The 26,394-nt window shown below is 39.0% G+C and overlaps 1 protein-coding gene across 3 annotated transcripts in view; it reads left to right on the top strand.

The window, feature by feature from the left end:
* Positions 1 to 25,518, top strand: part of LOC135440216 (lachesin) — a 182,976-nt gene extending 157,458 nt beyond the window's left edge. For 2 of the 3 annotated variants that reach the window (XM_064699261.1, XM_064699262.1), the window contains 5 exons: positions 10,037 to 10,266; positions 13,217 to 13,573; positions 14,342 to 14,400; positions 22,552 to 22,596; positions 23,344 to 25,518. In XM_064699261.1, coding sequence (XP_064555331.1) covers positions 10,037 to 10,266; positions 13,217 to 13,573; positions 14,342 to 14,400; positions 22,552 to 22,596; positions 23,344 to 23,462 — 810 coding nt within the window. In that variant the 3' untranslated portion in view covers positions 23,463 to 25,518. The remainder of the gene's footprint in view (positions 1 to 10,036; positions 10,267 to 13,216; positions 13,574 to 14,341; positions 14,401 to 22,551; positions 22,597 to 23,343) is intronic. The other variant, XM_064699264.1, reaches the window with a different exon arrangement.
* The last annotated feature ends 876 nt before the right edge of the window (positions 25,519 to 26,394 follow it).

The raw sequence follows: 26,394 nt of genomic DNA, 5'->3' as shown, positions 1-26,394 counted from the left end.
AAAATATAACTTATCCTCATTACATATTTAATACGTATTTTATTGACTGGCACATATTGCCAAAGTGAATTATAATACCCCTTTAAAGGGTATTATAAAGAGACAGAATATGGATATTTTTAAACACACATACACACTCATATTTGTATAAAACATTTTTTTGCTGCTGTGCAATTTTTCTTATATAGAAGTATTTATTTTTGTGCTTTGTGCCTTTGCCGACATTTAAATTAATACGCTTCGCTATAATTCAAAGTAAAATTGCGGAAGTTGCCAAAGCGGAAGTGTGAAGCGGCGAACAGCCAAAAAAGAGGCAGAAGCCAGACCAGAGCAGAGCAGGGCAAAAAAAAAATGCTTACAAAAAGCTGTAACAGACAGGGAGTGAGCGAGAGAGAAAGAGGGAGTGTGTGAGTGTGTTTCTGTGTGTGTGGATGTGTGCGTGTGTGTGAGAACGAGAGAGGGCCAAATAATGACTGGAGACCGCAAATGTCAATGCTTAAAATTATACAGCGTCGGTTCGCTTCAGTTTGCTCGGACACTGAGTGACTCGGCAACCTCTTCCCGGCTCCCCTTACTATTCACCTAAGACCCCCCGCTGTTTCTAGGAATTTTTGGGGCGTTACATTACGTTTTTATGCTATTTAATTTTTCACATTTTTTATGCGCTCGTTTTGTGGCCGCAGAAGAGTTGACTCTGTACTTTCCCAGGAAAAGCGCCAACTACTTATTTACTTTTTTGTCTGTATATTTTTGCTTCGTTCTCTATTCGCCACAACTCGTTGCAGTTGAGTTCTGCAGCTCTTTGTTTGTGCTGCTGGACACATTTCATTATACGACAAGTTGCACGCCTTACGCCTGCTTCACATTCTGTATGCCAAAGGGGGTGGGCGGAGCGATTGCTCGCAGATGGGCATGGCATTTGTAGTCTTTGAGAATGGCATTTCCGCATGCAATTTTTACCAGCAGCCCCTCGATAGCAGCACCCCCTTGCATTGCCCACTCGTCATTTGCTGTTTTATGACTCTAGTTAAATGCATACAATTTAACGCTTCGTTCCCGCTGCCTGTTCATGACACACGGCAGGCAGCACGCTAACGAGCCTTGCAACTTACAACAGCTCACAGCGTGTATCTGCCTTACAAATTTGTATATTTCCAGTAGCCAACCAACGAAAGTTTCGGCCCCACGCTGTTGATAAACTGTGTTGCAACACTGCCCTGCAGCAATACAAAGCCCTTGTATAAGGGGTATCGTATATACATCAGCCGGAGAAGTCATATGCGAATTATTCAAGCATACATATGTGTGTGCATATAAATATTCTTGAACATCATCAAAAGCTGTTCTTAAGGGTAAATGTGTGTGTCTTAAGCAGTTTAAGGAGCTGAAAAAATGGTATATATAAAAATGTGCGTTAAACCCAATTAGACGCCAGCTGAGGTTAACTTTTTTTTCGTAAAAGATGTGCAACGCGTTGAAGTTCCCGCACCCATATAATGTACATGGGCTTGATCGGTATTAAAATAAATGTTTCTAATCAAAGTAGTCCATTAGTTTTCATGGAAACTATCAGTAAAAAATTGAGCTCTAATTTAAAACAGTTTTTATACCCTTGCAGAGGGTATTATAATTTTGTCGTGATATGTGTAACGCATAGAAGGAGAAATCTCCGACCCCATAAAGTATATATATTCATGATCAGTATCAACACCCGAGTCGATATAGCCATGTCCGTCTGTCCGGCTGTCCGTCTGTCTGTTTCTATGCGAACTCGTCTCTCAGTTTTAAAGCTATCTTTATGAAACTTTGCTGAAGTCACTCTTTCTGCTGCACGCAGTTCATATGTCAAAACAAGCTGGATCGGACCACTATATCATATAGCTGCCATAGGAACGATCTGTCGAAAAGTAGGTTCTTGTATGAAAAACATTTTTGCTTATAAAGGTATCTTGATTTAACTCGGCATTTGTTAGTTTTACTATGCTCCTCATATATATGCAAAGTCCTATTAAGATCGGACCACTATATCATATAGCGGCAATAGGAACGATCGGTCGAAAATTAAGTTGTTGTATCGAAAATTTGTTTATTTTTCACGATATCTTGACCGAACTCGGCATTTATTTGTTTTACTATGCTCCTCATATTTATGCGAAATCCTACTAAGATCGGATCACTATATCATATAGCTGCCATAGAAACGATCGGTCGAAAACTAAGTTGTATGGAAAATTTGACTGCTTTTCATGATATTTTGACCAAACTCGGCATTTATTTGTTTTACTATTAAGATCGGACCACTATATCATATAGCTGCCATAGAAACGATCAGTCGAAAATTAAGTTGTTGTATGGAAAACTTTTTAGTTTTTCAATACATCTTAACCATACTCGGCATTAACTTTTTTCGCTGTGCTTCTTAGATATGAACATCATAAAAAGGTTGGGTCTGCAAGGATATTAAATCTTCGGTGTGCCGAAGTTAGCCCTTCCTTCTCGTTTTTAGTAATATCTGAACGTAGCTCAGCAACTACGAGCATCCCTATGCTTTAAAGGAATGAGCAACATCTTATTTATATCGAACTAACCTATCAGAAAAGCTGCTAAAAAAGCGTTTGAAAGAAAACCTAGAAGTTGTATGAAACTATGAAGGTATTGTAATCTCGCTGAGACGTAGGAGAGGTAACATCTCGTATATGTTTGCAGGCCTTAACATACGTATATTATCGTCAATATTTAATAGCAATTGGATATACAATGCAATTATACAATATACAAATAAAATATATTGGATAAGTATGTTGTATGCACGATATACGTATACCTCTATATATAAGACTGTTTGTCCTGACTGACTGACTGATTGGTGATCAACGCACAGCCCAAACCGTAAGAGCTAGGAATCTGAAATTTTCACTGTAGTTACCTTATGTGATGTAGGTGCACGTTATGACGGCGTTTCGGGAAATTCCATCCGCAAGTGTGGAAAAATCGCGAAAAACGTTTGTATGTAATTTTTTTGTTTACCATCCGATCGTCCTCAAGCTTATTTTCAAAGATCTTTGTTTAAATTCATTTAAGGGGTGTTTCACACTTTTAGGAAAATCCATTCCTCCTTGGTGGAAACGGAGGTCAAAGATTTGGTGGGTGACGTTTCGCGCTCAAATTCGTTTCCAAAGATCTATAAGGAAAATCATCTGAGACGTGTTTCGCACTTTTTGCAGAATCCAAACTTTTTCGGGTGTGTGAATGCGACTCAAAGATTTTTTGGGCGAAGTTTTAAGTTGTGTCCGATTTGCTTCAAACTTATTTTTAAAGCTCTACATAAGAACTTAATAAATACGTATTTTAGCGAGTTGGGAAATTCCACCCGCAACAGTGGTAAATTGGCGGAAAACGGTTGTATGAAAGTTTTTTGTTTACCATCCGATCGGCCCCAAACTTATTTTCAAAGATTTTTGTTCAAATTCATTTGAGGGGTGTTTCACACTTTTGAAAAATCCATCCCTCCGTGGTGCAAATTGGGGTCGAAGATTTGGTGGATGACGTTTTAAATTCAAATTTATTACCAAAGATCTATAAGAAAAATCATTTGAGACGTGTTCCAAACTCCTTCGCTGGAAAATGCATTTCAAAGATTTTTTTGGTGAAGTTGTTTGATTCCCGTCCGATCAGTTTCAAAATAATTTTCAAAGCTTTTTGAAAACAATGATTTTATAACACACGTGCCACGGGCAAGGCTGGGTTATACCCGCTAGTATACATATATACCTTCTGCACAGCAAGCAGAAACGTAAGGTTTTTAATGTATGTACACTTATGTAGATTACATATGCATGGAAATACATGCATATACAGTAAATTAAAGGCATGTCTAGGCACATCAAATTCTTTGTTTATGCTCAATACAAATGTAAGATAAATAGCATGCTGTTTGCCAACGAAGTACCTCTCATTTTTCTTATCGGTTTTCTTAATTTATTATTACTCATGCTGATTGCGAAGCAACAAATATGAAATTAATTTACATGTCAAAGGTGACATTTTCTCAATAATATGTAGGAATTTTGGCTTAATTATCAAAAGAAGTATTATGCATCTCAAGCACTGCGAAGTACTTTTGTTATTACAATTGTGGTTAATAAAGGACTCAAATTGGATTATGAAATACTTTGGTTGATTAAATCACAAATTAATTACAAAGAGTGCAGTTACATTGAGCAATTATTAGGAAATGTGACAATTGGCAGGCTTTATAAATTGATGAATTGCTGAATTGTTGAGTTATCTGCGGAAGTCCATTGATATTGATTGATAATATGCTGCACGTTGAGTGTGCTGCAGGTTGGCGTGGCATGTACGTCCCACAATGTTGCGGCATGACGCATTTTTAATTATGCTTTGACAATGGCTGCCCGCAATAATAAGCCAAATGACGCAAGTTGTAGAAAATCCGCCAGCTCTCTGAGGGCTATTAATTATTAAGCATGCATTAAAAGGGCCTGCAGATACACACTCACACGCACACACACTCGCACACCTGTCTGGTGTGTGTGGCATTCACACGGATTTACATGTGTGCATATTTGCATATTAATTAGGAACTGCGGCACATGGTCTGGCATATTCATAATCCATTGATAGATATTGTTGATTTGTTGCATAATGAATACCATAAACAGGCACTAAACCGCCAACATTCACCACCCCCTGTGGTTCGCCAACAATGACAGCCAGCCGGCTGCAGACGGGCAACAGGCAACGGGCAACGGGCTGCAACATTGTCATTAGAGCAATTGTCATTAACATGAGCGACAGCAATGAGACAACATCATTATCAACGTCAGCGAGAGAGACATTGTTGTTGTTGCTGTTGTCAGCGTCATCGATGTCATTGATGTCGATGTCAGGCGCATTAAACATGCAGCAGCATTTGACAGAGCTATCAACAGCTAACAACATTAATGGGTGTTGCCTGTACAGGAGATCCTCCTCGCTCCCTCCCCTCATCCTCCATCATCAGCCCATACACGCACACAGAACCCAGCTAGAGGCCATGCAGCTTAATGCGCTGTCATCGCTGGGTTCCGGCCATGTTCGTTGTCATTGCTTTTAATTATTTTGCAAATTAATTTCCAAATTGGTAATTTTCTTCACATTTGCACATACACAAACACATACACACACTTTTCTAGTGAGCCGCCGCTTGCCAACGACAGTCCTAATGAGTTTTTATGTTGTGTGTAGCATCAACTGACGCTGTAATTGACTACAAGTTGGCCTATTTACAAACAGACGCCCCTGGCGTATGCTCACTCGTATATTGTCATCCAAAATTGGACGTATTTACAGAGTTGATGTCTGGTACTTAATTACTCTGATTTTATTAGGCTCAACTAAGCATTAAATTTCGTTCAGTTTGAAATCAATTTCAAATTTGATTTACTCAAAGTGGACATTTTTTTTTTAGGAGCGGAGCACTATTTCTGAGGCTTTAGTGGCTTGAACGAGAATTGAAAATGAGTAGAGTAATCAGGCAATCATTCAAATAGTTAGTTGATCAGTCAATTAGTCAGTCAGTGAGAGAAATAAACTAATGCAATGAACAGTCGATCAATCAGTCAGTCGGAAAATTAATAAGTCTATTGATCAGTCATTTAGTATAATAAACGGTCAACAAGTCAGTTATTCAAATAGTCAATCCGTCAGTCACTCAGTCAGTTGGTCGGTCCGCTGGTGCATTGATCGTCAATCTATGTCAGTCTATCTGAAAGTAAATATTTCAGTCTATCAGTCAGTCGATAGTTATTCAGTTCAGCAAACAGTCAATCCGTCAGCCACTCAATCGGTTGTTGAGTGAGTGAGTCAACCAGTCAGTCAGTTCGTAAGTCAGAAAATGAATCCAACAGTTTTTCCATATAACAATGAGTCACACACAGACACACATTTATTTCATCAATTATCAATCAATAAATCAATCAATCGATCTTAGCAAATGGTTTTATAATAAGATATATATCTATTGAATATTTAATCATATTTTTAGTAAAGTATAATTTAAGAACTTAGTTTTCCTTACGAATATCCTGCAAAATGAATACCTTTCAATATTACCTTGAATAATTAAACTTTTAATTACCTTTCCAGCTGATGGCATAATTATTTAATGTTATTCAGCTTCATCGGCGTATTTAATGATTCATATTATATTTTATTTACTATTCTGAAAATTACGTTCATAAATATAATATTATTTATGTTTTATTATCCATGCGATTGGTAATGATGTTGACGCACTGAATTAATGTTGAATGTGCCTCTGAAGAGTCGCTCTTGAAGTTAAATGAAGCGAATGCTTCACTCGCTGCGCTCATTTGATTTTTAATTAGAGTCTCTACACTTGGCCAGAGCTGAAGAGCTGAAGGGCGCGTAATTATTGTTTGGATAATGCGGAAATTGACAGACATGTCGTGTGATTTGAGTACAATTATAAATTTCTGACGTGTTATTAATTACGACAAATTATTTATTACACAATTTCCATAGGACTTTTTTAGATCAATCGGAGAAGTGGAGTATGTAGTAGTAGTTGGAGTGGTGACAACAGGCAACTGGCGGCAACTTAAGTCAATCGCTTGCCATTAGTAGCATTACTAGCTACACACGCCCACACATACAATGCGCAATACACACTCATGTGTGTGCGTGCTGGCGGCCTACGCCGCGTATGCGTAATTATTTGCTTTATGTTTGACGGACAAGCTGAGAGTCGCACTGAATGCGGGCTGGAGGGCAGCACTCGACACGCAGCTGCGCCTCGCACACGCACATACACACAGACACACACACAGGCACACGCACACCTAACAACACTTTTCCGTTAACAATTTCCGCTTTGCCACCCAAGTGGGTATTTGCAGCATTGAGTGTCAGCCAGTCAAAGGCAAAGTCCCAGCTGCTTCACAAGGAAGCACGCAAATTTTCTTCGTCTCCTCTTTTGGGGCGGCTGATTAGTGTTGATTGGCATTTCTCGCTTTGCTGCTCATCAATGCTAATTTTTTTTGTGTGCTGCTGCTTGCCTCGAATTTGTTGGGCTGCCACAAAGTTGTTGTTGCTGTGGTTGTTGTTGTTGCAACGAAAGCAGTTTGCAAATGAAGCGCAAGTGCTAAAGATTGATTGACGCAACATTTTGCGTTGGTGTTGGATAATGATGAAATGCTCGGCATTGGGCCAATCAATCGCCTGTCTACGATTACTATAACATAGAATTACAATCAATGACCACTATTTAATAAAGCAAAGTAATTAATGCGCTTAGCGAAACCAAACGTGGCCAAACAAACTCACGCACACACAAAAATATGAAACACAATAATTTTTTATGTTTTTTTTTTTCTGTTTTTGTTTTTGGCAATTTTGTGCCATGTCAACACTTACGGCTCGTTACGCACGGCTGAGCGACAGGGCCCGTAGCCAGATGCGGAACATGATGCTGATGATGTTGGCCATGGCTGATGAGCGTGGCTTAAATAAAGGGAAAAGCGTAAAATCAACAACAGCTACAGCTACAGCGAGGCCAAACAAAAGGCATGGAAAACGCAAACATCAACATTTTGCACAAATAATAACAAACATTTATGGCATGACGGCATAACTGTAACTACACACGTACAGCGCAGTATCAGTGTGTGTGTACGTGTGTGTGCGAGTGTGTGCCTGATATATATGACAACACATGTGCAACGTTGACAGCCATTTTAATGGAATATGCGCCAAAACAGCGCCAAACCCGAATGGTCAAAGAGACAAGCAGCAAATGTGTTTGCTAGATGGTTGGACAGCAAATATATAATCCCAGGCAGATTACAAAAACTCTATATATATATATTTATATTCAAAAATAAGTCAGACGTAAGCCCAAATGATATCCATTTATGGCTATTTGTGATATGCTTATATTTAATAAATGCCCAAAATATAATTATACATAATTAAAATAATTATCATGGCTGAAAGGGCTACACGAGCTATCGCTGGTTGAGTTGACGGTTCAGGACAACCACTAAAATAGATTAACAATTTTTTTGCAAAAGACAATTTGTTTTTTGGTTTTGGGTTCAGTCAATATTGAAAAAATGGGAATTACCGATTCGAACCAGTTCGGTTCCAGCTGGTTGCAGCCTTAAGTATTTTTTGTATTTTTATTTTATTTAATTCTTTTTATGGAAAATACACAGATGAACTTTCCTAAATAACGTTACTTAGTAATTAGGTTATTTAATTTTATTTTATTCTTTATTTTTTATTCTTTAGGGCTCATAACTTAATTAAACGAATATTTATAGCTATCTTTATATATCTATAGCTGCCTTAAGTTTTCAAATTTAGTTGTCTCTTGAAATATTGCATATGCATTTTTGTTTACTGACATTACTTATCTTACCCACTGTAGAAGATTCGGGCTTTCTATATTTGCTTAACTTTCATTTGTTTTATATATAAAGATATCTGTTTATTCTCTTTTTGCAATGTATATTCTTGCGAATGGTTCTTGATGTTTTGTTTAATTTTTTTGGGGGCCTTCTTTTTTGTATGTGAGTCATGCGTGGAGCACCTGCTGCTACCCGATTTCTGTGTTAATTCGTGCGTTGTGCCCAGGCGCGGTATCTACCCGTCGGTTGCCTCCATGACGCCTGTCAAAGCCGCCGGTACAACGCACATGTGAACAAACAGCAACCGGCAAGCGGGAACCGACAACCAGCAGAGTCGGCAAATTTAACAGGGTCTAAAGCACGATTCGTTGCCAAAACACGCACAAGAATCCCCCTGCCCTGGCTTTGCCCAACTCGCCTGCTCTATCTGGAGCCTGTCAGGCAAGCGCCACAATACTAGTTAGTCTGGGCTGTGGCTCTGTGTTTGCACAGGATATGAGCGCACTTGACATACGAAACAGGCTCTTGAAATAAATATTCTTCAGTTGTCACAATATTCACAAAAATTAAGAAGCTTGCAAACAGAAGCACAACTCCGAACATATATTTATTTTAGGGTACAGGCGAAAAATGTTTTGCTTGAAATTCTATTAAAATTAATTTTAAATATTTTTTATTTATCAGAAATATTTGTTTATATGCTGGATAAAATTGATTGAATTATTGAAATAGAATGCTACGGAACTGTTAATGTGATTGTTTCTATAATTAAAACAAGTGAGCTTCTTGTTCTATCGATTAGGTTGGCGTATATTCAAATGTTTAGTATTTAATATATATTTAAATATTTAAGAAAAGAAGCGAAAGCCTCTTAAAATTAGTTTATTTGCCAATTTAATGGAATTGGTGGAGATGTTAAAAATGTGAAGTATGTATACAGGCAGACAGTCGGGATCATCTAGGCTTGTCGTCCCAATCAAGAATATATATCCTCTATGAGGTCGGACACAATTGCACAGAACCATTTGACCATAATAATAATTGAAAAAGAGTTAGAAATATTAAGATATAATTATGAAAATAAAAGAAATTGAATTTAGAAGTCCATAAAATTGTATTTGACAAATCTTTAAGCGCTTAAACATAATCAATTGCTGAAGCTTATGCGAATTTTTAAAATCCGTTGAAAGCATTTATAAATGAGGTATATTTGCCTTCCAGTATCGACTGAAAAACTTGGATAACCCGGATTGAAGTGCATAAATTTCAATGTTCAACTATTTGAGCTGAAGTTAAGTCCGTGCAAATGGCTGCAACGCGATATATGTGAGAGAATTTGGTGCAAATCACTTGAAATTTTTCGCACCTCGCAGCTGACAGCTCATCCTACATTATATATATATATACACACACACACACACGCGTATATATATATATATACACAGAGCCAGTGAGACGCCAATTTACAGCTACTCAGACACTCTGAAAGTCATTGAGTTCTCTTTTCCATGTTGAGAGTTGGTTGTACGATTGCTTCTTGTTAGTGTTCGTTTTCGTTTTTATGCTTGCCCGCTGCGATTGACCAAGTTTTCAATTATTTACAGGTAATTTGGTTTAAAGACACCATGCAATTGGACACCACCGAGCGGCACATCATGGAGAATCGCGGCTCACGTCACACGCTGATTATACGCAAAGTGCATCCGCAGGACTTTGGCAACTACTCTTGCGTGGCTGAGAATCAGCTGGGCAAGTCACGCAAAACTCTGCAGCTGAGCGGAAAACCGAATGTTGCCGTTTTTAATTCACCGGCAATCAGTCAATACAAGGACAGGTAAGGCTTCACACCCCGCCTCAAATGTTCCGCCTGCCGTTCAATTGCCAGACAGACAGCCGGTCGTTGCAGACACGTGCCCGTCCACGTGGCTACGTGCCACACAGACACACACGCGCACTAGACAATTTGCGGAGGGCTTGACTTCATTTGAGTTGAGTTAACTTCAGTTCAATTGAGTTCAATCGCCCACACAGTAAGTTGAGCGCCTAATTAGCGCAGCATAGTGCTCAGATTTTCGCGGCGTATACGTCACAGGTCATTAAGTATACGCCAGCGAGCCGCACATTGAAAAAATTGTGTTGCATAAAAATACCAAATGTCAATTTTTCAGGCAGTTCAGAATACAGGGACAGCGGCTTTATTAGATTCATTTCGTTGAATGACACACGAACTGTGGCTACAGTCGGACAACTGGTCGTATACGTAACAAATAAAACTTTTAATTGGATTAGTTGTCATCAGAAGCATACACAGCCAGACAGACGCACACTCACACACATGGCTATGAGGACAAGCAGCCAAGCGACAAACAAGCTCACATCTCACTGTCACACACACACATACACAAATGTCACACACAGCAATTGACAAAGACATAGACAACAATTCAGATAGCTTTAGTCCCACCAAGCTGCCAGCTATTGGCATTGCCACCTTCCAATAATTCAACTTGAATTAAGTTCAATAAACTAGAAAAAAAATATATACATATATATATATATATATATATATATATTTATACATACAGATATTGCCATTCGAAATGTGCAAAATTGAAAATGCTAAGAAAAAAAGGTCGAGCACATCAAATAACTCGCACATAATATGAAATACCAAAGCCAATTTATGAAACTACAGTGACTGCTCGCAAATTGTTAGCTAAGAAATATGCAAGATTTCAGAAATGAGAAAAGCCATTTTTATGCAACTGAAACTTCAATTCGCAGCATTTTCATATATTTTGTCATGTTCATATATTATTTTTAATAAAATGTTGGATGTTATATAAGCCATAAAATTTAAGTTAAAAACATAAAGTTCATTTTAAGAAAGGCAGGCGTTTGTTTTCTTGTACGCAGATATTTTGAAGTTTTTGGAAGAAATAAAGAGGTTTCTTGAAAGCAAATATCCAATGTTCCAGAAATTTGAATAAATTTTAACCATCTACAATTTTAGTATATCCCTTACACAAATTTCATAAAAGAAAAGCATTTGTCTTATTTTAATTTGCTTACTAGTTCTTCGAGTGAAATTTCTTATAATAAATATTATTATAGTTTATTCTTAGTTAAATAGAATATAAATATGAAAAAGAAATGAAAACCCAAAATTCAAATTGCGAACATTTATTTAATTTATTAATATTTTTAATTTTAACTTTCAGGTTCGGAATAAATATTAAACATGGCACCTTATATTTAATTACCTTTGCAAATGCTACTTATTGTTTTTAACGAGCGCCAACTGTTATTCTTATATGGGCTAGCCGCATTGCGTTGCGCATACGCCCCGCATGACAAAGTTTTACTAGACAAATGCCCACATTGGCATTGGCAATGGGACCCTCAGAGAGAATAGCAATGGTTGTTTTTTTTTTTTTTTTGAGGAGAGATACTGAATGGGATTTGGTTTGTCAACACGACGCTGATTTCATTTTGGTGCCTGCGCCGGAAACTGCTGCCGGCAATTAAGGCCGGCAAATTGTTGGCCCGTGGAGTCAGAGACGGCAGTGAGGGGGCGAGCACAGTCGGCGCCTGGCGCCAGTCGCTGCCTCTTCAATTGTTCATAATCATTTTTATTGCCTGCCTTACTTTGATGCTATATGCGAAAAGTTGCTCTGATTGGGGTTTTATGTTTTTATTGTGCGCAGGACTTCAGGTTATTAGTTCATGTGGCTCAATAAGCATGCAAAAAAGAATAAGAAAACACACACACAACCCGCAGAAAAAAAAGTAAATATATAAAAATAAAATTACGTACATTGAAGCCAAAATAAATGCCAAACACAAGCAAAGTTACAAGCACAAATGGCAGCCGCTTTGGCATTTGGATAAGTTCGCTTGTTTATGGCCTTTAACTCGTCCCCTTCCTCGTCCCTGTTCCCAAAGTCCGATTCCTTCGCGCGCTCAACTGATTAGCATTCAAATTGTGTGCCGAGTTTATCGCAAAGCAATGAACTAGCGCCTTAGTAATGTGGATGCGCAAGGGAATGGGAATGCGAAGGGGAATGTAGTATTGGTTATGGAACAAGGACAACAAGGACGAAGCGCTTGCTTGTAATTAGTTGTTTACTTGAACGCTGCCTGAATAGTTTCGCCTCTCGATTACCGCCATAAATACAGCCGAAGTCTGACGGCAATTGTTGTTGTTGTTGCTGTTGTTGTATATATAAATGCGTTTGTTAATGAGCCGTTCGCTTAAAGCTGAAGACAAATGGTAGTTAACTTAAAGCTAAGGCCAATGGCCAAAACTGCATTTGGCTGTGTGTGGCCAGTGTCTGGCAGTGGGCGTGGCATGCTGTTAGCTTTTCGGTTGAACGAACGAAACGCATTGTGCTATGAGCGAAGGACAAACAAAGGGCCAATAACAAAAGTAGAGAGTGGAGCAACAACAGCAGCAACAGGGACTACAGCAACAACAAGAACAACTTTATGTGCGGTATCTTAACCCCAGCCATTGTCAGCATTGATTATGTTTCTGTTGTCGCAGCAATTGTTGTTGTTGTTGCTGCTGCTGCTGCTGTTGATGTTGATGTTGATGTTGCGTGCTGCCCGCCTGACTGCAGCAACATGGCTTCATATCAAATTTAACAATTACATATTGATTGAGTTCGCCTTAAAAATAAATCTGGCGTCAACTGTTGCACGCAACCAGCAACTAACTATCTCTCCCACGCCTTTTTCTCTCTCTCTCTCTCTCTTTGCTGCTGCTGATGCAATATGTGTAGATACAACATCTCGTGGGCGGTCGACTCGCATTCACCCATCGAGGAGTACAAGTTGTCCTTCCGCAAGCTGCCACAAGGACATGAGGTCGTTGACAATGCCATTGACTCGCAATCCTCGTCGTCATCGTCCTCATCCTCCTCCTCCTCGTCTTATGGCGCTGCCAGCCACAATCATCGCATTGGCAGCAACTTGGCCAACTATGGCGGCTATGGCAATCTGATGCGCTGGGGCCACAACGATTGGCGCGATGTGGTGCTGCCCGCCGTTCCACTGTCACACCACTATGCGCAGGGCATGAGCTACATGGTACGCGGACTGGATCCCGATCAGCAGTATGAGGCCACAGTGCAGTCCCGGTAAGTAGCACAACTTAAGTAAGCAATCTCTAAAGCGAATGCTGGGTCGCAATGAGACATGAAAATATATCTCTGGGATTCCCATTATAACATACGCTTTCAATTATATTGCAGATTTGAGGTTTATTCGTTTACTATAGCTAAGCTTGGTTGAAAAATCTGAGAAAAAATTCACCAAATATTCAAAAACAAAACCTTTATAATTTAATTTAAAAAACATGTATGATTGATTGCATGATTGTTCCTATAAACTTCTTAAATTATTAAAGTCAGAAACTTGTAATTGAATGACCAAACACATTTCAGAAAACATTTCCATACATAAGCTTTGTTTTTACCGATTCATGATATTGGAGAACGATTTGAATAGGATTTTGCGCATATGTGAACAGGATGTTACAACTCGTGAAAACCAAGTTTAGTCAAGATACCTTTAAAAATAAAAAAGTTTTTCCGATTTATGTGCTGCTTTCAACAGAGGGAGGGACCTATGGAAAGTTGCAAAGAGACAGATGGGCAGAAAGTTATGGGTAGATAGATGCTGACCACAAATATATATATTTAATGAACCAATAGTTCACCTTAAACTTACAAAACAAACCCAGATGGCATTAAAAGGCAAAGTTCGCTATGTGCCAAAGTTTTTCAGTGCGATTCGTTAGCGTGCAGCACACATGTTGCATAGTTGCATATATATGACACACAATTAATTGTGGCAGCTGCAGCAGCAACAACATTAATTCGTGTTAAATTGTTGTCTATTCACAGCAATCGCTATGGATGGAGCGACTTGACCAACAGCTTCTACTTTTCCACATCGTCAAATGGTAAGTGCTCCCCGCTCTTGGATTATATAATTATATATATATTATAGTACATAAAGCATATAAATATGCCATAAATATGTTTAAATAGCGTATCAAATTTTAAGCCTGGCGCATGCCTGCTGCTCTGTGTGTGTGTGTAATAAGCTGCTCACACACACACGCACATAGAGGCATGCTTATGCATGCGCCTGGCACTTATGCTTCTCTTTTTGTATTATTATTTTCAAGCTTCTGTTGTGATATTTTTTGTTTTTTACTGACTGCATGCATAATAATTTGGTATTAAGTGCTACTTCCAATGATAATCCAGAAAAATCATAGTGCCGCGTCATGAAAATCGCTTTACACGCAGCGCAACATCCCCCCACAGCCCAGCCCGCTATTCAACAACGGCAAAAACGCTGTAATTTGTTGAAATTGAACGCATTAAAATATATATTAAAAATTTTTTTGTAAGACATGAGCAATTAATTGTTGCATTAATTCTGGCGCACACTCATGAATATAATTTTTCGCACCTATATTAAGCATACGCACTGTAGTCTTTTGCCACAATTGATCGACTAATTGCAAAGACCGCCACGTTGCTAGTTTGACTTTGCATAATGAGCGTGAAAAATCAAATAAGTACATACACGCACAATCACACACGCGCGTAGACATGCAAAGCACTAATTGGATGCGCGCACACACATTTCTTAAGAGTTGTCGTTGCGGTTATAAATAAACAAAGATGTGCGACGTCGATTGGGTTTTGCGTTGGGCAGACAGGCAGCGACTCAGGTGGCAGGTGGCATGCAGGTGGATCGCATTTAAATGCGCAAACGAAAACCATTTATATGCAAAACTATTGTTGCATTGCATACTGAATGAATGCCGCATTGGCAGAGCATGAAGCAGCCAGGCAGCCAGGCAGCGCGGCGGCAAGTCGCATAAAATGTAGCGCGCGCGCTTGGCTAACCGTTTTACCCCATGCAAATGACGCATATTTACCCGTGCGCCGGAGCCACTGGCAGCAGCAGCAGCAGCGGCAGAAGCGGCAGCTACCCCCCAATCTACCAGCTACATCTTTTGACTGCGAAATGCATGCAAATGCGAACGCAGCGCCCGGCATTCAATGACGTCGACTGGCAAACAAACGAATAAATATGCAGACAGGCCAAGAGAAATGCGCAATAAACACGCACACACACAGCGAGAAAGAGAGAGAGAGAGAGAGAGAGAGAGCGTGAGTAAGAGGAGCGCGGCGAGAAGCGAGTCAGAGACTGCCATAGAGGGAGGACAAAGCGATACTGTGAAATTAAATCAAGTAAAACGTGCATGCCACACACTCAACCCGACACACACAAACACACACACACACAGCTGCAGTATCGATGTCACTTGTGCAAAACGTCTTTTGCTTTTGACAGGTGCACACATACACAGACAACCAACTGCAAACGACTTCATTACGCTCTATTGTGAGGCGCAGTGAGTTCTTGCAACTGCTGCATTGCAACGCAGCGTTTTGTGGCAAGTCATTGGCGTGCATTGTGCTAATGGAAATGACTTCATTATATTTTCGAAACGTAAACAATCTACGCAATTAGCGGCAGGACATGCAATGCAGCAGCGGCAACAGCAGCAGCAGCAGCAGCGGCAACAGCAGCAGCAACGGCTGCCACCTGGCAATCGTGGCAAGCGCCAACTAATGAGCCCAGAGTGTCATAACTACAGCAACAACCGCAACAACAACCACTGGCAGAGCGGTTATGACCACAATGTCAACAACAATGGCAACCATTGCCGACAACAACAACAGCAACAACAACAGCTAAGCACAACAAGCACACTCGAGCCAACTGTAGCAAGGACGTGCACGCGCGCACAACACACACTCACACACACTCACACGCACACACAAACAGATATTAGCAGTTCATTTACCTGGACGACGTGCTCTGCAAGTCGACCAGCTTGGACAACAGCAGCTAAGGGCAACAGCAGCAGCAATTGCTCTTGCCGTTTTTACTGCTCCTGGTGCTGCTGCCCCAACTCGTGGCACTTCGGCTGGCCATGCCACTAAAAGAAAACGCCAACTGAGTGCCGTTGCAGATACAACACAATAACAAAAAACAACAGCAACCAACGCTCATATATGCGCTCGAGTGGAGTCACAAACATATTTACATACTGTCTATGCTGGAGTGTGAACGTGTTTCTTTGTGTGTGTGTGTGTGTGTGTGTGAATACTCGTTGGGAGTGAAGCAATTGCGAATTACATTTTTGCAAACCAAAATAGAATTGCGGTGCGACAGGTCAACAATTTGGCCAAGTCAATTGACAGCAACAAGTCAAACGAGAGGGGAATAATTTACACATTTTCATACTTGCTCCCAAATTGAAGAAGAGTGATTTTGTCCTCTGTCCTATGGAATCTTAAGACTTATATATATTGCACTCTCGTAATCGCGCGTCAGTTAGTGTTCAGATTATCTGGCTACGCGCGCTGTGGGCGTGGCAAATCGTGTGCGTGGACAAAACTCGATAACTCCTGATAAATGTGGCCTGTTTGAATTTTTCAAATGCTAACGAGTTGTATTCAGTCGAATGAAGCTTCGCGATATGTATAAGATATGGGTTTCACATATTTTTAAAATGCACGCTATATAAAGCTATCGCTGAACAGAAATATTTCGCTCCTGTGAAAGTTTGCTTTTACTATCCTTAGTTTAATAGATATTATATTTTTATATAATCTCATTTTATTCCCTTTTTGTATACGAAGTTTTGTCTTGATACAATACAAGACCTAATGCGTATATCCATCTAACACGAAATTAAATTGCAAACACTTTAAGCTCCAATCTAAAAAAATCACTTATATTTTATTTCTTCTTATATACATATATTTCATGACTTTAAGCTCTTGGCAAAAAAAAAAAATTCATTTAAAGTCCATCGAGCAGGGCTGCTCGAAACAAACGAATTTAAGCACGAATAGAAACAAATTTATGTTATATTAAAAACAAATACCATTTGTGTAAATTTAATCCATATAATATTATTATTTTACTTTTATTTAAAAAAGAATTCTGTGTGAGTTTTGTTTTCATCAGTTTATTTTCAATGTCTTAGATCAGCATAGTTTGCTAACTGAATTACCAAAAAATATCTCGATATCCCTCAGTAAAATTCCACAATTTAAGTATACAATATTTTGAAATGTGTCAATTGATGGCCTTCGAGAACAATTGAGAACGCAAGCATATATATGACTATGACTATTATGGGAGCCCATAGAGCATATTCAATTCGATTTTTCGCAGACACGTTGGCAGCATTCAGCACGCCCTTTAAGGGCATTTAATTTTTATCACACTTTTTTAATGTACTTGCCGAGCTGGACTATTTTCATGGCTATAACTGTTGTTCTTATTGTTGTTGTTGTAGCTGTCATCATTTCGCTGCGTAGCGCATAAAAGAGACAGCAATTGAGTCGACTGAGGTATGCAACTATTTACACACACACACAGACACATAGTTAACGTTAGATACTCACGCTTAGCCAGGCTTAGCTTTTCCTCTGTGCGTGTGTTTGTGAGTGTCGTGGGGTCAGGCTGGGCTGTGTATTGGAGTGGGGTCAACACTCCTAACAGCACATGGAGACATAAAAAATAATGCATTTTGTGCACGCGAAAAAATACTCGACATAAAGCAAAAAAATAAAAAAATAAAGAGGAGGCAAAAGAAAAAAGCGAAGTTAAATAAAATTACAACATAAAGTAAGGCAACGAGTGTTGTGTGTGACTGTGTGTGTCAGTGTGTAGACAGGCGATGGGCGGGTGGGGGTGGTGCCAAGCAGCTAGCGAATACCAGAAGAAATATCCAAAAATGAAAGACTCGTTGAAAGTTGCGTAAAACTTGCTGAAACTGCCAACTGAGGACCAGTCAGCAATAGCTAAAGCAATGGCAATAGCAATACCAGCTACAGCAACAACAATAACAACAACAGCAGCAACAACAGCAACAACAACAGCAACAGGGCGACGCATTCAAAGGATGACAAAGTGGACCCTTATACTAGGATGAGGACGCGACTGTCGTCTGCTCAGCGCAGCTCAAACTTTCAATTTACTTGTCCAATGTCTTGCTATCTCTGTTACTCCACTGTCAAACTCCCCTCCCCTACCGCCTCGCTCTATCATATTGCTTTTGCCTGTATGTGTGTGTGTTGGCAGCTTTTGTGTTGCCGCTGGGAATGCTTTAGCAAAGGCCCCAAACAACTGCAGCAACAACGTTTTTTTTTTCAGCTTGCATGTAAGTTGCAAAGTTTGCCAAGGCGCACACACACCAATACACACACACAGCGTAATAAGCACAGGCCAGAGCAACAAAAAAAAAACTATATAAAAATGTACATATATAAAATATATTATGTATATACACGCGCTGTTGCAAGTTGTGTAATGCGAATGCTGAACGTGAATGTTATGTTTATGTAAAGTGCTGCTTCCAGAATGCTGCGCGAGCGGGAGGGTTGGGTGTGTGGCAAGGCAGGGTCGAGGGGCGACACGATGCTGTTGCTGAAGTTTGCCGCAAGTGGTGCGCGAATATACAAAAGATATGAAACTGCATTATAATAAGTAACACACACACAAATACACACGCACACACCCAGACAAACACATGCACAAACACGCGCGCACATACACAGCTGGGACAAGCTTTAAGTCCGGCTTTAGATGGCCGTTAGCTCACATCCCCGCTCCAACATGACCCCAAGTCAACTAAAATTCTGCTTCTGCCACAAGTAAAAAATTACAACAACAATTGCCAACTAGCTGCCTGCCACAATGCACTGGAAATCCGCATTTAGCAGCGCCCCCCAAACACGCGCAAAATCCGTGCAATCGCCGCACCACAACAATTGCAGAAACTATTCGAGCTAAATTCGAGTACGAATGAGCTTGCGAGTGGCCACAATGTAGGCAAATCTAGCTGCGTTTTTCACTGCGAGAATTTTAAGAAAATCAGCTGAACCTAGCTAAGTTTAGGAGAAATATAAAAATATTTTTTGAATCGAAATATCTGCCCTTATATTTATTGCCCAGCAATGCTCGGGCGCAGTTTTTATTGTGCTTAAATTATTAGATATTACAAATTTAATATAATTTAATATAACTTACATAGTTCATTTGATGTTGATCGTGGGAAACTTGAAGGTGCGGATTTCGCGAAAATTATAAAATCAATTTCATGAAAATATTTAGAAATAAGTTTAGAGTCTAAATTTCACTCACGCGGAGTGAATTTAGCGAAAAGTGTGCAACGCTTATCAAATGCATTTTTATTAAATTGCTTGGAAATGAGTTTGCCCACCTAAGCTTTGAACCACAGCATGGAGAGGCGACACCTATGGGTGGAATTCCCAAAAAGGCCATCTTACCGTTCACTTAAGTACATTAACGAACGATTTCCGCGGTGTGTTGATAGGTCATTAAATTTTATTTCTAATCCTAATTGAAGTTAAAAACAACCCAATATTTTCTTCAAGTGTAGCCGGATACCCTCTGACTGATGTATGCCCAGCTTTTGGCAATTCTTCCTCACAGTTCGTGTAGTAAACTCCTTGTTGCTGTTGTTTTTGTTGTTGTTGCTGCGGCAAATGCAAATGCGTAGCCGCGCCCCTCACTTACCTACACGACCAGCCCCCCCCCCCTCCCTTCACTCTCAACAAAAAAACCTCTCGAAAAAACAGAAACAAAACGTGAAAAAAAATTGTTTAGCGCTTTAAAATCGGATTTTGCTGATGCACCTATCAGCTCACAACTGTAAGTGTGGGTGTGTGCTAGTGTGTGTATTTGTCGCCGGACCGCAATGCTATTACATGAATAGTGCATTCGTCCGGCGCCGGGTGGAGCAGTTCGAGCACAAAAACCCATTTCACAACCCAAGCGAACCATAGCGAACCGATGCTGCGGCAGGTGCTGAAATGCGGTGAATGCAACGTTGCAGCGTGGGGCGTCCAGTGTCGCTTGTTTAGCGAAACGCGAAACCTGCAACGTGCAACGCACAACACGAAATCACAAGTGACGTTATGGTTTTGTGCCACCAAACCGCAGGCAATAAAAGACGCAATGACAGTCGATGGCAGTGACAGAACTAGCAACAGCGGCCACATTAGCTCCACTAGCACAGTCACGCGCACACACACGCGCACACACACTCACTCACGTGTGTCTGTTTTCATTACAAAAATTGTTAGCATTTCGCTGGCGCCGCAATTGACAATTTGCCCATAGTTTATGTGTAGGGTATGCGAGTTTATATGGTAATTCGATGTGTTGCCCATTTTTCCAAGCCGCTTTATGTGGCTGCCACTAAATGGGAGGGGGCAGCAATGAATTCAGGGCGTGGCACAGTTGAATTTATAGCAATGTGCAACAGCATTCCTAAATTGAACGTGTCATGTTTTGAGGCGCTGGCAGCACAGATGCCTCAATAGATTAGCTGTCCTGTTAGCTAGCACATGTGCAACATGCAACACACACAGGCACGCAGACTTACAGACAGCTTGCAACATCCGCTGTCCGGCACACTGTCCGTTGTTGGGTGTCTATTAAAAGTGTCAGCAAACGACTTGAACATGTGCGCCGCAGCAAATGAGAACACGTCAAGGATGTCACTAGCTGCCGGTGCTAAGGCCAGACTCCTGCCGCTCGGCTTCACTCTGCTGCTCGATGCCAGGGACGCTTCTGACAGCCACATTCAATTCGTTGTAGCTGCTGCATGAGATTTGTATGTTTTAGATAATGTCGAACCAGTCGGGCCCGACGACCATACAGGCTCATCAAATATGAATAAGTTTTGAGCGCCCATCCCAGAGATAGCTCTCTTTGACAGCTGTCGTGTAACAGTTTTTCAATAAGCACACACACAGACACACTTAAACATACGTAGATGTACTATGGGACAAATTGAAATGTTTTCCTTCAGAGGCTAAGAGGCTGCTCAGTTTGCTCAGGCTGCAATCTAGTTTCGATCCGAACCGATTTGAATAACTCAAAGGCGCTACACTTGCGTATGCTCCCACTACAATTGAACCGGTTCGTACACTCCGAGCCTTTGAGCCTTTCGGTTCTTTAGGCCCTTAGCCCTAGTAGGCTGTAATATAGCTATCTGCTGAACGGTTCGAAACTAAACTAACTACTAAGCGAACCTTTCACAAAATGAGGCAAATTGAATCACGAACCGACACATATATTTTCAAACAAGAAATTGATTTAAAATTAAAGAACCAGTTCCAAACCGTTATATGATTCCAAATGAACCAAACCGTATCGAAAACAAGGTAACCGTAAACCGAACCAATATAAATTTTTCTTTTTTTTTTTCGTGAGGAGGGGGGGATTTGCAGTCATGACTTAAGCCAAAACGGTGTTATTTCACCCAGTTCAGTTTGCCTGCCATATCTTGTTAATTGCCCACTGTGCATTGACTGCCAACTGGAGCTGAACCGGATTGGAGTTTCATTATAAACCAGCAGCCGGACTGGGCAAAGCTCAGCGTTGCCTTGGCTATTGAGCGCATTCATTTAACCTGGCCAGCCTCCTGCCGTGCGCTGCCTGCGCTTGACTTTATCGCTTGGTTTCTTTCACTTCTGCGCGGCTGAGCAGCCAATGCGCCAGCAATTGCAATTGCCATCGAAGCTGAAGCCTAGCCGGCGGAGGAATCTGGGATGATTCTGGGCCTGGCTTTAATGGCGAAATGTTCATTTGTCATTATTGACAGATGTCGCACGTTTGCCATTTTAATTGGCGGCTCAAACAAAATGAGCTGCACACGCCCCCGCCAACATTTCCAGCTGTCCATACAGTCAGCTCTTCCGCTGCCCCGCCGTCCCACAGTCCTTGGCTGCTTCCATGCAATCGCGCCTGAGCGGGCAAAGTAAACTTCTTTTTTTTATCCAGATTGGGCAATGCAGTCAAAATCGATAATGATTTATTTGCGGCCATGGATTTGATTTTAAAGCCCGCTCGCTTTCGCCGTTTATTTTTTGTTACTTTTGGTTTCTTAAATACGCACAACTACTACTGCTATCGCAACCATCGCAACTATCGTTCTACTTATCAAATATGACTGATCCCACACACATGTCAATTGCAGATGTGCTTGTCGATTTGTCCACATTCTTAAATCACGGTCAGTCAGGTTAGTTTTCGCTTGCCTATCTCTACTTAACTATTTCTCTCTCTAACTCTCTCTCTCTCTCTCTCAATGCTTAACTTTTGCTCTACTAAGCGCTCCCTCTTTCTCTCTGTTTTTTGATTTGCATGTTTATATCTGCATGTTTTTTGTTTAATATGCATTCTCTTTATAAAAAACGCAATATTTGTGATAAGCCCACAGCTTCTAAAAAGTAAATAAATATATAAAAGTCTCAAAAAAATAGCAAATATATGTATATATGTGTGTGTTTATATGTGTTTGTAAATGCCGTTTACCAAGCATTTTGTGGCAACCATTTAATTCTTTTTCTGTTCAATTTGCAAGGCTTCTCCGTTAAAAAAAATTTATAAAAAATAATAACAAAAAGCGCTCTAAAAGGATAACACGAATAATTCGTTGCACATGTGTTTGTGTGTGTGTGTGTATGTGTGTTTGTGTCTGTTTTTATTATTTTTAAGAGCCCATTGGCAACATTTGAAAAGTTGCAACCTGCATGAGTCATGGCATTTCTTTTATAGCTGCAATATTGAAAATATATACACGCCCACACTCACTCACACACCCATGCGTACAATTTGATAGAGATAACTGCATATACGAACTAATGATTGAATTTGCTTTGTCCATGGATTTATTGAAATATATTTTTGGAATACACTTAAACTATAAATGGAGGCAGCAATTAAAAGCAAATCGATTTATGTTATTTACGAACATTTTTCATTGCAGATAACGAGATGCGGGATCTGAGTGTTACCTTCTATGGCAGCGGTGCGGTCAATCGACAGAAACTGAGTCTGGTAACACTGAGCGGCGTTACGCTAATGCTTAAACTAATCATGGCTTAGACCCATCGCAATAGCTCTAATTGGATTTAAGTAACGAATTTCACCGCCAATAGCATTACAAATTGAACGAGTTTTTGGTTTGTTTTGGATTACTTACTGAATGGCAGCCGAACGGGCAGTGGGCCAGATTGAAGAAAAAAGAAAGGAAGAAACAAAAAAACAGCTCTAGTTGTAACTAGCTTAAGACATGCAACATTTTCTCAAACTAAACTCAACTCTCAATTTTAAAAATTCTCAGAACATTTCAAACATTAAACGAAAAACAATTTAAAAACTAAAGAGCAAGAAATGGAACCATATAAGTATATATACATATACTACGATACAATCAATGTAATAGCGTAAGCAACTGTGCATACAACATATGCATACACTCACACTCACAAACACATACACACACATTAAAATGGATACATAAAAAAAATATCTCAACATTTCAGCACTCAAAACTCCAGTGTACATAGATTTTATTGCATACTCTTAGGTGTAGGCAAAAAACTGCACTAAAGAAGCAAGTGAGGGAAAGAGGAAGCGATAGGAAGCTAAATGAATTATGATATAAAGATACAGTACAACAAAAAGATACACACTCACACAGACACACACACATAGTTGTATTTAAAATAATAGCATTGCTTGAGTGTCTGCGTATCTTGTATCTAGTATCAAGTATCTTGTATCTAGCATTTAGTTATTGTATGTGTTAATTAAATTAACATGCCAGTGCTTAGCCAATTATTCGTACTCAAACAAAATGCATCCAAATAAAGTATAAAAAGTGAAATGAGTGTGTATTTATTTGCACATATTTAGATGAAATACCAATAAGTTTGTATTTCAATTCCAATATGATAAAGCAAGTCGCAGTTTTTTCTAGCTTTTTGCTATTTTGATGTCTGTAGAACTAAGTAGCATAAATAACAGCAGATAAATTAATAAGCTTTGATTTCTACATGTAAATTACATAAATACACGTACACACAAACACATACACACACACATACCCAACACAAATTCACAAACACACATAGTCTATAAATTACTGCTTTGTATTGCATAAGTGTAAATAATTAGAATTGATATCGGACAAGAGCAGCTTAAAAGGCCAAGTAGCAATCCAATTGAGTAGCGGCAAGTGCTACCTGCATCTTATGGATACATATACAAATATTAATTATACAAATAAATATATATTAGCAAATTTATTCCGTAACGCATTCGACTTGAACACCGTAAACAGGGTGCGGCCCAGGTTGTTTTTCTTCCAATTTTCCAACATTGTTTTCTTTTGTATATAAGCTGCACGAAGATAATTCCCATTAAATAAGAACTATATATATATATATATATATATACATATATAAATCGCACACACAAAATGTTGCAAAAGGCACTGTTTGTTCGCAGCACCCTGTATTATAATTTTTAGAAAATTTTCAAAGCTAGGCAAAATATTTCATCTAGTCAAATGCAGTAAGTACATCATAAGAATACAAGTCATGGTTAATTTAAAGCAGCTGTTGCTTAAAAAAATATTGATAAAAAAACATAAGATTATATGTAAACACGCAAGTCGATTTACAAATAAAAATAAATAAACAATTTACTCAAAACAGCTTTTAATTAATAACAGTCATTTGCCCAAACGAACGGCTGCAGATAAAAAAAATAAAAAAAATGAAAACAAAAAATGGAAATCAGAAAAAGAAAAACAAAATCTTAAAACGGTATTAAAAAATTGTATGTTTAATTCAAACTCATGGCCAAATGCAGAAACAGCAAGGCAAACGTATTTATAATTATATTAAAATAGTGCGTCACACATACATATGCATATGGTATACTATATACAAAAGATATGCAGCAATGAAAAATGACATTAAAATATTCAAACAAAGACACTTTTCGCCATTAAATAAAATATATACGTATGCGATTTTGTTTAAGTGAAATTGTCCACGCCCCACTTAGCCCTATCCCGCCCCCATTCCAACCCCCTCCAATTGCTTAGAGTCCAATATTGATATAATGATCTTCTAGTATGTATATGTATACGTGTGTTTGTATGTGTAATTTAATATATATATATATATATACATTTAGTTATATAATTGTATTAAGTTAATGAAAAAACCAAGAAAAAAACGACAAAAAAATTGTGTACAATTTTTCTTTTCGATTAACAGATTCTCAGATCCATTGTGCGATGAGTAAATATAACCCACAACAACAACAAAAAAACGAAACATTTTCTGCATTCAATGTGACTAGATACGTACTCATATGTATATGTAATATGTATATTTGATTATTTTGTAAACATTTTTCAAACAACAACTACATATAAATAAAGTCTATATGAACATATAAATGTAGATGGCAGCCCTATTTTATCTGAAGAAAGCGCATACTACGTATGACAATGGGTTGTGAAGGGGTAAACAGGGTATAATGGTTTTGGTCACATTTATGTAACAGGCAGAAGGAAGCATCGTCGATCCCATAAAGTATATATATTCTTGATTAGCATCAATAGCCGTGTCGATCTAGCCATGTCCGTCTGTCTGTCCATCTGTCCGTCCATCCGTATAACCGTACGTAAGTATAAAGGAGCTAAGGACTTTGATCGTGCTTCCAAGCAATCGATAATAATCGATATCAAAATTCTGTTTTTTAACAAATCTGAGGTTTTAAGAGCTGGAGTCACCAAATTTATTATGAAGCTCCACAAAAGTATTGCAGATCAATATTCTTTCATTTTATAGCTTACTCAATTTACTGCCATTAGTAAGTATTATTATTATCATTATTATTACTATTATTATTATTCTTATTACTATTATTATTATTCTTATTATAATTATTATTATTATTATTATTATTATTCTTATTACTATTATTATTATTCTTATTATTATTATTATTATTATTA

The sequence above is a fragment of the Drosophila montana genome, unplaced genomic scaffold (genome assembly GCF_035044405.1).
Source record: "Drosophila montana isolate Dmon_TW-CO22-7 unplaced genomic scaffold, ASM3504440v1 contig_896_1, whole genome shotgun sequence".
Taxonomy (NCBI): Eukaryota; Metazoa; Arthropoda; class Insecta; order Diptera; family Drosophilidae; genus Drosophila; species Drosophila montana.
The sequence above is the reverse complement of the archived record's forward strand: the minus strand, read 5'-3'. Positions and strand labels throughout refer to the sequence as shown.